The sequence below is a fragment of the Patella vulgata genome, chromosome 2, assembly GCF_932274485.2.
Source record: "Patella vulgata chromosome 2, xgPatVulg1.2, whole genome shotgun sequence".
NCBI lineage: Eukaryota > Metazoa > Mollusca > Gastropoda > Patellidae > Patella > Patella vulgata.
In genome coordinates this window covers 14,780,748-14,793,138 of record NC_065880.2, presented here as the reverse complement: position 1 = coordinate 14,793,138, position 12,391 = coordinate 14,780,748, and the positions used below count along the sequence as shown (strand labels likewise).

Sequence of the window (12,391 nt, the reverse complement as noted above, 5' to 3'; positions counted from 1 at the left end):
AACTTTTGGTCTTCGAGGGAATTATTAGTGAGCAGAAATTCGGCCGTGTATCTGTTATCACTCGTCACATCAGTCAGTTATATAGAGGAATCACCCGTGTTTTCCTTTGGCATTCGTCACTTCCGATTCAGGAAACCTGTATTACTTATCTATCGTAGCAATGATCTCTGTGTTAAAATTATATTTGGAAAGTGTTAACCATCTCTATCACATATGTGATAGTGACTGGCACCAATATTGTCCTTTAAATTCGCCGATGAAACTAACCCATTGACGGGTTGTGTATACAGTATACCTTTTGACCCCGTATTCTGGTTGGTTAATAAAAATCGTTCGTGCGAAATATTCCCAAAAATTCCCCCTGGCAAAATTCTACTTGAATTATTATAAATTTGTGTCACACGTGACAAGAAATGATTCCTTTTTCGCAAAAATAAAAGAATCACAGTGAAAAATAGAAGGTAAGGATACCAAAATAGCCTTAGAACAGAGGTGGGGGTATAGAGAGACATTTTCATATTGCTTGGGGATCACGTGGCTAAGTGGGTAAGACGCTAGCTCGCTAAACTGGAGGTCGGGTGTTCGATCCCTGCATTGGCCGAGAAAGTTCATCCAGATTTGCCGGCGTGGTTCCCCCTTGTCAGTGATGCAGGACGGAGGGACTGACAAGGAAAGCTGTCTAGTCGTTCGGATGGGACGAAAAACCGAGGTCCCGCGTACACATTGGCGTGCACGTTAAAGATCCCTTGGCAGTTGGAATTCGATATAAGAGTAGGCCGTAGTGCCGCTGTCCAGGCAAAATTTCCCTCATAGCACACTGTATGGCGTATGCCCGTCTTTATTAGCCCAGGTTAGGAGCAGAACAGTAGGACGTTAAACTCCATTTCATTTCATATTGCTGCTTAACAGGGGCGATCATGAGCTGTACGATCAGAGACCGCTCCTAAAGGAAATGAAATGGGGTTTAACGTCCTTCTGTTCTGCTCCGCGCTCCTAAAGGAATTACAGGTCTGCACTTCGATCGAAGTCATCGTATGTCCGAGGTTCGATTTCGGTGTTACTTGAGAAAGTTCCCCAAATATTTTCTAGTGTGTGTGGGTTTTTTTTTTATCTTCAATGGTCAGTGTGAAGAGCCCGTGGAGCGTCCAGTCCTTCAGATGGGGCGACAAATTCCAGTCTCCGTGTACACCTAGGCGTACACGTAAAATAACTCTTAGAAGTTGGAATTCCTTTTCTGTCCGAGCAAAAATTTCCCTCGTCGCACACTGCCCGGTTGGGGCAAAAATCTGAGAAAAATAGGTTAATATAGGCTACCGTAGGCCTTCCCCAATCCCATTGATGGAGCAGCCATAACATATTTCAAAGTGATTGAACAAAAGATAAACAAAAAGGCAGAAAAATAGCAACCATATTAATGTGGGTGTATTAAATAAAAGTGATCAAGTTCACTGATGTGTATTAGAGATCCGTGATCCAAGGCTCAGTGTACCCGCCTACCGAGAACAAGCGAAAATGACCGACCGAGACGGGGTGGGGTTAGATTAACCAGACTGTTTGCTTCAAATAAAAAGGAGTTGCCTCCCTTGGCTTGTCCTTTGGCTTTTGTTCTCGATCGCCATCTTGGAAAATTTTAGAAGCACAGAAAAAGCACTGGATGGAAATTTAATATATCATAAAGAAATTTTTAATAATTCACCATGACTGCCCATGACCAAATGCGAGCTATGCTCGACCAATTAATGGGTACAGCTAGGGATGGTAAGTTATCGGAAATTCGACATTGAAGGCATTATTATGCTACGATTTGATGATGACCCTGTAAAGCCTGTTTCGACACATCTCTTATTTTTTTACACAGTGCAAAGTGGTCGTTTATTAAGAGGCTCTGCAATTTAAGATTCTTTATTTATTCTGTGTCAATTTTAGATGTCTTTTTATATTTGGGCTGCACGATTTACCCAGTACCACTGCGGCACTGCACCCATTATTAATACCGAAATAATACGTCATATAATTTATTATATAGGCTAAGGCCTAGCAGCTAGTTAATATGTAATTGTAACACTAGGCCCTAACAGGCTAAGCAGATGTTGTTGTTAATATAAAACCTTCATAATTAAGTTTCTCAAGTGATACAAATAATATTAAATAATTTCATTTTTCCTAATCTATTTTAATTTAGATCTAAAGTGTATGATTAATTTTGTTTGAAAAAAAGTGCAAATAGTAAATAGACCCGTCATATTAATAGGATATATTTCTATAATCATTATAATGGTTTCAGATCCGAATTTTAAATGACAGAAAAATGCTCTATACAGTCAATGCCTCCAATGGCACCAAAATAAGTGCTTTCAGTCATATCTAAGTGACGTCATAAGTGGTATTTTCCCTTCAGAATTGCTATAGTACCAATTTTAAAACCGAAGTCTGCACGTTACAGTCAGCTAAGATTTATAAAAATCATAATTGTCAAATTTTCTTTTTTGATGGTCAAATTCTACCATTTTTGAATGTATAAAATGATTTTTAGAGGGTCGAAGTAGTGCACTTATATAAATATTTGAGTTGATATAATGTTTATGGTGTTGAAATGTTGCTTATAACATCTGCTTTGATCTAAGGGAGGGATTATTGATCTCTTTTTAACACACTAATAGAATTTCCAAGAAAACTCATTGTTTTTTTTGCATTTCCATGGATATCAGAGAAACCATAGCTAAAAAATGTCCCTTGGTTTTCTTGGACTTGTAATTGGCATTGTTCATGCCAAATTTGATGGAAATCCATGCATATCTGTCATCATCAGCACCCTTTATTATCATGCTTTTGTTACAAGTTTGGAATATAGTTTGGTGATTAATATTAATATGTAGTTTATCACCTCAAATAACAAAAAATGTCATCTTTTGAACAAAACTTACAGTGCTAGCTTCAAAATTTGCATTTTAGACTGCCCATCGTCCTTAAGTGTTGTGCTGGTACTGGGTAAATTGTCCTTTTCTTGGTCCTTTTTGTCTTTTCTACACAAAAAATATCTGATTCTGGCTTAGTCGAAGTTAATCTTGCAGGGCTTGGGCACTAGAAAGTGTACTGAAACATCAGCAATTTCACATTTAACACTGTTGCTGGCATCTCAATTTTAAGTCAACAAAATCCACTTCATTTGCATGCAGGGTTTCGACCCAGAATCACCTTAGACTTCAAAGAAATTCTAAAATAGAGAATATTCTACCAAACCCTGGTTTTGTTGAAATGGTGTTATTATAATTATGTTGAATTTATGTTTTCATATGTAATTTACAAGCTTCTTCCTTGATCGGGAGTTCTTTTTCTTATAAAATAAAGTTAGAAGTTCCTGTACAGAAGGATTAGCTATAATTTGATTGCGATGACTTTTACATCTCTATCAACCTGTACCTATATCTTGATTCGGACCACCATCTATTACTGTATTACGTATCACATATACAATTCAGGGTTATAAGATTGCTTGTGTTAATTCAATGTTTGAACAGTTAATTATACTCTGAATAAAACTTCAATAAAATATGAGTATTAGTTAAAAGTTAAAGGAATTTGGTGATGGTGTTTATATCTTTATCATTAAATTACCAGTAGATGTAGATCAAGTTAATAAAGTAAAATAATAATTGTAGCTTGAAAATAAACGACTGATGAAGAAGAGTTTTGTATTTGGGTATTGGTCATTGGACAATTGGTGTCACCAAGTTGAAGTTTTATAAACTATCCAACTAATATTATATTATTGGCTTATAAGTTCAGTTAAAACAAATTTCGACTTGTTATTTTTTGTTAAGTGTACAGTCATACATAGTAATTAAGTAAACCCTCATTTAATTTTGTATTGACTAACAAGTAACATATCAGGTAATCTTCCAACAATATAATTAATGTATAATTTTAATGATGGATTACAGAAAATAAATAACACTTTAGGTAAAGTTAAAACAAACCTCTTTAAAAATTAAATTCTTCATAATAAAACACTGGTTCTTTCTTTTACGGTAAGAAACTTTAATGAATTTTTAATCCCTATTTTGAAGGGAGGTTTGTAATGTTGGTTTCTCCAGACTTATTTACAAAGGAGGTGAAGTGACCAAGGCGTGAGTTAAAAATTTTAATTATATTTCAGTGTCCAGAATTCAGACCTGAATATTTTTTTTTTCCCAAGATTAACTTCAGTTCAATTCAATAGATGTATAATAATGTTAAATATTTGTTCTTATAGTTTTAAGTTTTGGTAAGTTTTGATTAAAGAATGTTTAGAGACTATACATGTATAAATAATTACTGTATTAATGACCATGTGAAAAAAGAATATTTTTGATTCTTAACAACAAATGGTAGGGGAATGGCTTGGTACATCTATTTGCAGGAACCCTTGAGATGTTTTTACTGTGTATGCCTCCGAAATAATACATGGCTGTATGTATGTATTTGAAAGCTGATATGCTTAATAATAAATTTGTTTATATTTTTAAAACTATTTTTTTAATATGGTAATGAATGATATTAAACTGGGATTGGTTGTGTAATTGTTGGTGTAATTTTTATTTAAAAAAAAAAACGATACAAGTTAACATACATGTAAAATAGTTTTCAAAACTAGAAAATACCCATTAGATTAATTGAACTCCTGTCTTTCAAAGTAAGCAGGGAATTGCTAAAATGGGTTCGTCCGTCCCTCTGTCTATCACACTTTGACTTTTGGGACAAAATAAAGAATTGCTTCTAATTGAGCTAGAATGTTAAACTTGGTGTAGGTATTTATTAGGTGAATGTCTTGACCTGACTTGATGATTAGCATTTTTTGCGAAAGCTAAGCAATGATAAACAATTTGATTGATGGATGCTTTGGGACACAACACCTTTGATTCTAAGCAGATGAGATTAATGAAACTTGCAGTTTCAGTACCGCAAAACCATGACTAAGTTCAACCATGAACATTTTCTTCTTTATACTTGATGGCTTCATGCTGTACAAAAAGTTAACTGTGCAATTAACTGATATGTGTCATCTATTTTGGCATTGGACTTTTTACTTATTGCAGAATGCAAATTCAAAAGACATCATTTTTTTTTTAAAAATGCATTATGTACATGTAGTAGTCACTTGGGGAATATCTCCAAGAGATCAATCTATGAAGAAGTGATGACTTTATAGGGTTGTGGGAAAAACAATACTTTTATTTTTACACATTCAATGCAAAATGTTTATAGTTAATATAAATGGCTATGATGAATAATTATAGGCGAAGGTGGACTTCATAAAGAAAAGTTTGATGGGCCTAGGGTATGTAAGAGTTTCCTGTTGGGCTGCTGTCCGAATGATATACTAGCAAGTACGGTAAGTAATCATTGAAAAGGGCTTGATTGACGCAGTATCCATTCCAGGGGATATTGGTACGTACTATGTAAACTGAAAGGCAATACATATAATCATAATTCTGATGTTTCATTGTTAACATACATTTATCAAATTTAGACTTTCTACTACATTTTCATTTTGGCTACATCTTGCAAGACTTTCAGGCATCTTGAGAAAGTAGAAGAAATATACATGACATTTACCGAGACACACATACATGTACTTCAGAATAGCTTGAGTAAGCTTATAGGTTAAATATTGAAATATGTAACATGTATTTCATACAAACCAAGCCGTTTTAATACTAAAAATACTATCTGATCAGTTTTTACAGTAGCTTTAAAGTATAATTTGTTGTAAGTGATGAAAGGGTTTTCTGGGGAATAAATGAAATGCAGGCCATTATAGAACAATATTTTAAAGAGTTTTGGTACGTATATATTTAAAATTCCATCATTTAGTGATAGTAACAATTCATCACCATGTTTCTGAAGAATTTCTGACTAGAAGTTGAAAATAGGGTACGTACTCATCATCGGTGTGGTATGGGTGTGTATGTTTAACCCATTGACTAATGTCTTTTTGTTTGTTCTTGTAATCTTTTAAAACAGAGAATGGACCTGGGAGAATGTTCAAGAATTCATGAATTGGCATTAAGAGCAGATTATGAACAGGCTGCATTGACAAAGGATTACTACTATGACATAGATGTAAGTACTTTCTATTATTTGTTTGAATAAAAAGCAGTTTAAGTTATGACCTTTATTAAATTTTGAAACTAATATTAAATGGCAAAAGATTTTTTTTTCATATGCAAGGATGCACATCATTCCACCAGTGTGAACAATAATGTCTTAAATGAATTATTTTGTATGTAACGCTCTATAAATATTTTGTGAAATTTTAAAAACTTTTCATTTTTTTCAGGCAATGGAACATTTACAGAACTTCATAGCAGACTGTGACAGAAAGATGGAATTGGCTAAGAGAAGACTGAAGGAAACACAGGAAGAACTGAGTGAGGACGCCAATAGCAAGGTAGTTATAACAAAATCATAGTAAAAAAATGTCTTATTTTAGTTATTTAAACAAAAAATGCACAGAAAAGATCATTGATACATATCATGGTTGTGAATAAAGGAACTCGGATGGACACAAGAATAGATAAAAAAAAAAAAAGCTAGTTCGGCTTAAAACTGATTTAAGATTTAGGTTTCAAGGTTATTTTATGCTAACCCTGGATGATTTAAGATTTAGCTGTCAAGGTTGTTTTAAGCTATTATAACCACTGACAAGGGAGAACCACGCCAAAAAAATCCTGATGTACTTTCTCGGTCAATAGAGGGATCGAACACAGGACCTCCAGGTTAGCGACCAACATCTTACTGAGTCACCGTGGCTCCCAACACCGTACAAAGATCATAGATTTTTATTTTTTACACACATATTGAAATGTGGTCGCCACTTGAGTCCTTGTAGTCGATATTTTACATTATAAAGATTTTTTATTTTTGGGGGTTTGCCTTAAGATTTATAAAACCACAACCGTTATGAGCTGCTTGGAAAACTTAGCTTCTGTGGGTTTATGTTATGTTTTCTGGTATTAATATCAGTAAAGTGTTAGTAAGATGATAGACCTGTTTGATTGCATTCTGCACACAGAAATCATCTACATGCACCGTACTTCATACTTCTAGAATAGATCTCTGCCCTAAATGGCCACCATGTACAAAAATGATAATCGGTATACTGTTTTGTATTATTTCTACTTTGTTCCACATCTGTCATACAATTTTATTAAATGGAAGCATAATCAATACTTAACAAAATTCACAAATTATATTTCGTGTTTTCAACTAAAATCATCGATTTAGGACTTAAAATGTTGGTCAGTTAGTTTAGTGTCTGTTCTGAAACAGAGCTAACTGTAGACAAACAACCTAAGTTTTGTATGATCTATTTGTTAATCTCAAGATGATGACATTATATATTTATTTCAGGCTGAGAAGATACATCAGTTAGGAGAACAGATTGGTATAACTTTAGCCAAAGCTGAAGAAATGGGTGCACAAGGTAATGTGGAGGAATCCCTCATCTATATGCAAAAAGTTGAGGAACTAAAAGCTAAAAAGAATGGTGAAGAGGTCAGTTAATAATTCCATTAAACATTACCCATAATCTCAATAGAACACTAGATGGTTATAGTTTTTCCAATACTATCAAAAATTAAACATGTATTATGCAAGAGCTAAATCTGCCTATTGTGGGTCTTTCTTTGGACCTGAAATGTTATCTGGATTATTAATTAGACAATAAATAACTTATCCAGACCATAATCAACTCTCGATGTCATCGCTAGTCTGTGATATTCACTGGATTTGAATACTTGTTGTGATGAATAATTTCACGTAAAAATGGATAATCAAGACTTTATCATACCAACTTCAGTAGTGACAACCGAGGCTAGCCTAAAATCCAGTGACTAATCTCTTGGTTCAGAGTGAAGCAATTTGACTAAAATTTTCAGCATATTTTGCTTTTGTTATCTATTTTTTTAAACTATTTTAGCGAGAACTGTCAGCTCTTTATCTAATCTAACATAATGCCCCTTTAAAAAATACATATAAATTAGTTTCAAATGTTTAAAAATCATGGCTTGTATAATTGTTTTATTTTCCAGCAAGAGTATAGAAATCAAATGCCAGCTTCTAGTTATCAACAACAGAAACTTCGTGTATGTGAGGTTTGTGGTGCTTATCTTGGTATCCATGACAATGACAGACGACTGGCAGATCATTTTGGCGGCAAACTTCATCTAGGTTTTATCAGTATTCGTGAAAAACTAGCTGATCTTCAGGTAATATAAATCATAGTGAATATTATTGTAGAAACCGCCTTCTATTTAATTGTAGTAAAAAGGATTTTGAATCCGGTTGTTCTAGTGTGTGACATCAATAAATATATGTGTAACTATAAGCGACTCTCGAATGAAATAGATGATTTCAGGCTACAACCCTTGTACCTATTGAGATAATGTTTCAACCAAGTATGGCAGCTGAAACATTTACTAACACTACCAGGGATAGAAAATCATTTAAAAGCAAAAGCAAAAAGACTGAACTCCATGTCACTAAATTGCAATTCTGTAAATCGTAATGCTCCAGTCTAACAACCGAATGTCCCCTTTATGCAAGTTCTTATGCACAACATTATTTTTTTTTTTGTTTGATATGTTTTTGCCTTTCAGAAATCTGTAGCAGATAGGAGAATTCAAAGAGAAAAGGAAAGGGAAGAAATGAGAAAGAACCGTGAAGAAAGAGATAAAGAAAGGGAAGAAAGTCGTAAAAAAAGAAGTAAAAGCCGTGAGCATGAAAGAGAGAGGGATAGAGATCGAGATCGCGATAGGGAAAGAGAACGACGTCGTAGATCAAGGAGTAAAAGCAGAAGGTATTGTAGTTTTCACTTATCTCAGATGATGATTTACTTTGAAAAGCATTGAAAGGTGCTATCCGACATCTTACAAGATTGTCTGCGATATCACCTCAGTGGAAGCGGACGTATAATACAATTAACTCACATACACATCTTACAAGACATCCGTTGATGTACATGGGTTTAGGTATACAAATCAAACATCAATATGTAAGTAGATAGCTTGTGCTGTGATTACTTAACTCAGATAAAAAAAAGTTTAAACTACTGCTTTACATGTAATGAGTGACCTGACAAATGCAACAACCACCAAAGACATGGTTATCTGTTATATAAGAATCAGTATTTGAATAGAACAATATTGCTGTATTAACAGAAAAAGAGTGTATTGCCGCATTAAACATTCACTGATCAAAAGATGAATTAGAAATCAAACTGCATACATTTACAGATATCCTATGCATTTATTGTTTTTCAGGTCCCGATCACGATCTAGGGACAGGAAGAAGCATTCAAGACGTTCCCGATCCCGTTCCCGAAATAGAAGAAGGTATGATAGATATTCCATTTGTCTGATACAGAAATTTTCAATTTTTAGGAAGGCTTTGGTTCAATGTTAATAGGGTTTGTCCTCTCATTCCCACAAGGAGCAACATCTAGTCATTCAGATGGGATGAAAAACTGAGGTCTCATGTACATGTTGATGTGCTTGTAAAAGAACACTTAAAATAAGAATAGGCCATAGCACGGCTGTCTGAAAAATGTCCCCCAGGGGACGCTGCATGGTATGTGCTTATCTTCATTAGCCTGAATGAAGCAGAAAAGTAGGACATTAAACCCTGTTTCATTTCTCTTATTTTTATACGCCCACATGTTGTTGTATATTGCCTTCATCCCTATGTCAGTCCATCGTCTACAATTTTTTGTGAACAGGCTACATTTATTATTTTATAAATTATGTATGTTGTTTACGTTAGTAAGACGAAGAAACCTATTTAATTGCCACTATTCTGTTAATTATTTCTAGAGTTATGGTCCTTTTTAAAAAATTATATGCATCATTCAAATTAAAACAAAAACTATTGAATTTCAGCAATTTCTATTAATTACTGCTAGAGTTATGGTCCTTGCTTCACTATGTTGACACACACACACCCACGCACACACCCACACACACACCCGTGAACACGGTTATGACAAAAGGTACCTGATTTATATTAAATTAATATGTATTATTTAGATTGGAAAAACAAAGAAGCCTATAGAACTTCAACAAATTTGGTATATAACTTCTAAAGTTATGGCCCTTGGTTTACTTTATTGAACCTTGTGAATGCTCTGACGACAAAAGTGATCATCTGATCTGTATTAAATTGACATCAGTATCTTGTGAATGCACCCATTGCTTACAAAAGAATAAATATGCGACAACACTTGTCGACCGCTTGGGTAATTTAGCTGCTGTGGGCGTACATTTTGTTGTCTGGTAATCTATTTTTTTACTGAACTGTTGTGTATAAAAATATATACATTTATTATAGTAGACATCGTTCAAGATCTCGAGATAGAAAGAGGCGATCTAGATCTCGCAGCCGATCCAGTAAAAAAAGTAGGAGACGTTCAAGAAGTCGGTCTAAGAAAAGCTCATCTCCCAATATTAAAGAAAAAAAAACTGACCCTGAATTGGAGAAAGAAGCGTAAGTATAACTATTAAAGAATTATACTCATGTCTTCTGTAAAAGAATACAGTCAGTCTGTTTGAACATAAATCCCTGAAAATGTCAAGCTGGGAAAAAGAGCCTTGAATAGAATGAGAACTGTTCCATAAAATGTTTTTAATATCATACAAATTTTATGATAATTTTTCGTTTTTAAAATAGTCATTTTTTTTTCCTCTTTTATTTTTCAGGGCAATCGACAATGGCAGTATAGAAAAGGCGGAATAAAAATATGTGTGCACAGTGCAACTCATGATTTCAACAGATAAAACCATCAGGCCTTTCTATTTCCTCTCTAACTTAGGAATGTTACAATTCAATTACTTTTTTATTGTTTATTTTATTGAGGAGATGAAATGGTATAGGGATATATTGTATGTTTAGGCTGTTTTAATTTCTGTGCCCAGTATTAATTTTAATTATTGTACAAGAATAATGTTGTAATTATGAAAATTAAAGCAGAGCTTGTATGTACATTTAGGAAAGATTCTAGGTGGAAACCAAATAAAATTATTATTCAAGAATATCTTTTGTTACAAGCATAATCCAGGTTTGAAACCTGTCGGAATGATAAGAAAAGTATTGTCATGGTCCACCTGTCAATGCATCGGCGGGCAAATCAAAGAAATCTGGACACTTGGAATTTAGTGGTGTTTTACTGAAACCCTGCTGTCTGGGCCTAATTCACCTCCTAAGCAATGCACATGTGACCATAGAAATAACTAAACTGTCTGTTAGTTGCAAAATGATCCAAGTCCTGTGTTTTTGTGAATCTATTTTTCTCACTACCAGGAATGTGAGACGTGTTAACCACACATTGATGACCTTTCAGATCTTAGTGCTGTTTTTGTTCAATGTATTTCTTAAAATCCCACCGGCCATAAGATTAGTTATCGCTGTGTAGCTATAATAAGAGCACAGACTCATATCTTATGTGGTTCACCAGAATGGAGCCAAATAAATGTATTCTTGCATTCATGCTCATACGGCTGCAATGTACATAAAATCTGCTACCAATTAATGAATTGCCTCCCTTGTCACATCAAACTAATGAACACCATCCACCAACATTCAATTTTATTGATCCTCTTCACAAACTTGCTTCATAGGCATAAGGAGACACCTATTCTTTTTGTTCCAAGTTAGTGACCCAATTAGGTCAATAATTATTGCCTGCACCCATTAAACCATTCGACCACCCAACCATTTGATCCATGTGACCAAATTAGGTGCTGATATGTCCACATTAATTTAAATTATGTGAATCACAAATTGTAGTGTGTCCAGTATGTCAGTATCCACCCTCATATTGACTTGTTTCCATGACAGTCGAGTCACATGACAAAACATTCAACGGCATATTAAAATTTAAAGAATGGGTCAATTCAAGTTATGGATTGTGTTTCAGTGGTGTTATAACTGGAGTTCATTTTTATGCCATAATCTGAGCTTCTTAATTCAACACCAGTTTATACACATTTTTTTTTTAAATTTCACTTTCGTTTTTGTCTCCTGTCCCGGCGCCACAGTGGCAAGGTTATCAGGAAGTTTCGGATTCACTCCCGGTATTGGCCTCCCAAAAACGTTTTTATAAACTAGAAATAATACTTCACAAAGTTCCTTGTCTATTTTTGGTTGCTTAAATATAGATATCGGTATTGAAAATATAGACAAACAGAACCTCAACGCCCATAGAACTGCAGCCATTCCAGTTCCTACTCAATTTTTGTTAGCATAATGTATTCCGAAACTTTAATAAAATTGAGATCATAAACTATTCTTCAAGCGAGGCAATATTTATTGTGGTTCAATCTATCATTCACTATTCTTAATATTTATTAACCCATTC

At 34.1% G+C, this 12,391-nt stretch overlaps 1 protein-coding gene across 3 annotated transcripts; it reads left to right on the top strand.

Annotated features, from left to right (window-relative positions):
• The first annotated feature begins 1,596 nt into the window (after positions 1-1,596).
• Positions 1,597-11,066, top strand: LOC126811346 (putative RNA-binding protein Luc7-like 1). Of its 3 annotated transcripts, XM_050536873.2 has the most exons (11): positions 1,609-1,758; positions 4,068-4,127; positions 5,277-5,371; positions 6,004-6,102; positions 6,320-6,430; positions 7,393-7,536; positions 8,073-8,249; positions 8,640-8,839; positions 9,303-9,374; positions 10,366-10,521; positions 10,734-11,066. In XM_050536873.2, the coding sequence occupies exons 4-11, from the start codon at positions 6,007-6,009 to the stop codon at positions 10,768-10,770; spliced, it is 993 nt and encodes a 330-aa protein (XP_050392830.1). In that variant the 5' UTR covers positions 1,609-1,758; positions 4,068-4,127; positions 5,277-5,371; positions 6,004-6,006; the 3' UTR covers positions 10,771-11,066. The 3 variants fall into 3 exon arrangements, with proteins under 3 accessions (XP_050392829.1, XP_050392828.1, XP_050392830.1); XM_050536872.2 differs by lacking the exon at positions 4,068-4,127 and having other exon boundaries at positions 1,597-1,758; positions 10,369-10,521; XM_050536871.2 differs by lacking the exon at positions 4,068-4,127 and having other exon boundaries at positions 1,597-1,758.
• Positions 11,067-12,391: the final 1,325 nt, after the last annotated feature.

Coding starts and splice junctions, on each gene's coding strand:
- LOC126811346 (XM_050536871.2), top strand. CDS start 1,698: ATGACTGCCCATGACCAAATGCGAGCTATGCTCGACCAATTAATGGGT. Junction 7,537..8,072: donor CTAAAAAGAATGGTGAAGAG/GTCAGTTAATAA, acceptor TTTATTTTCCAG/CAAGAGTATAGAAATCAAAT. Junction 10,522..10,733: donor CCTGAATTGGAGAAAGAAGC/GTAAGTATAACT, acceptor TTTATTTTTCAG/GGCAATCGACAATGGCAGTA.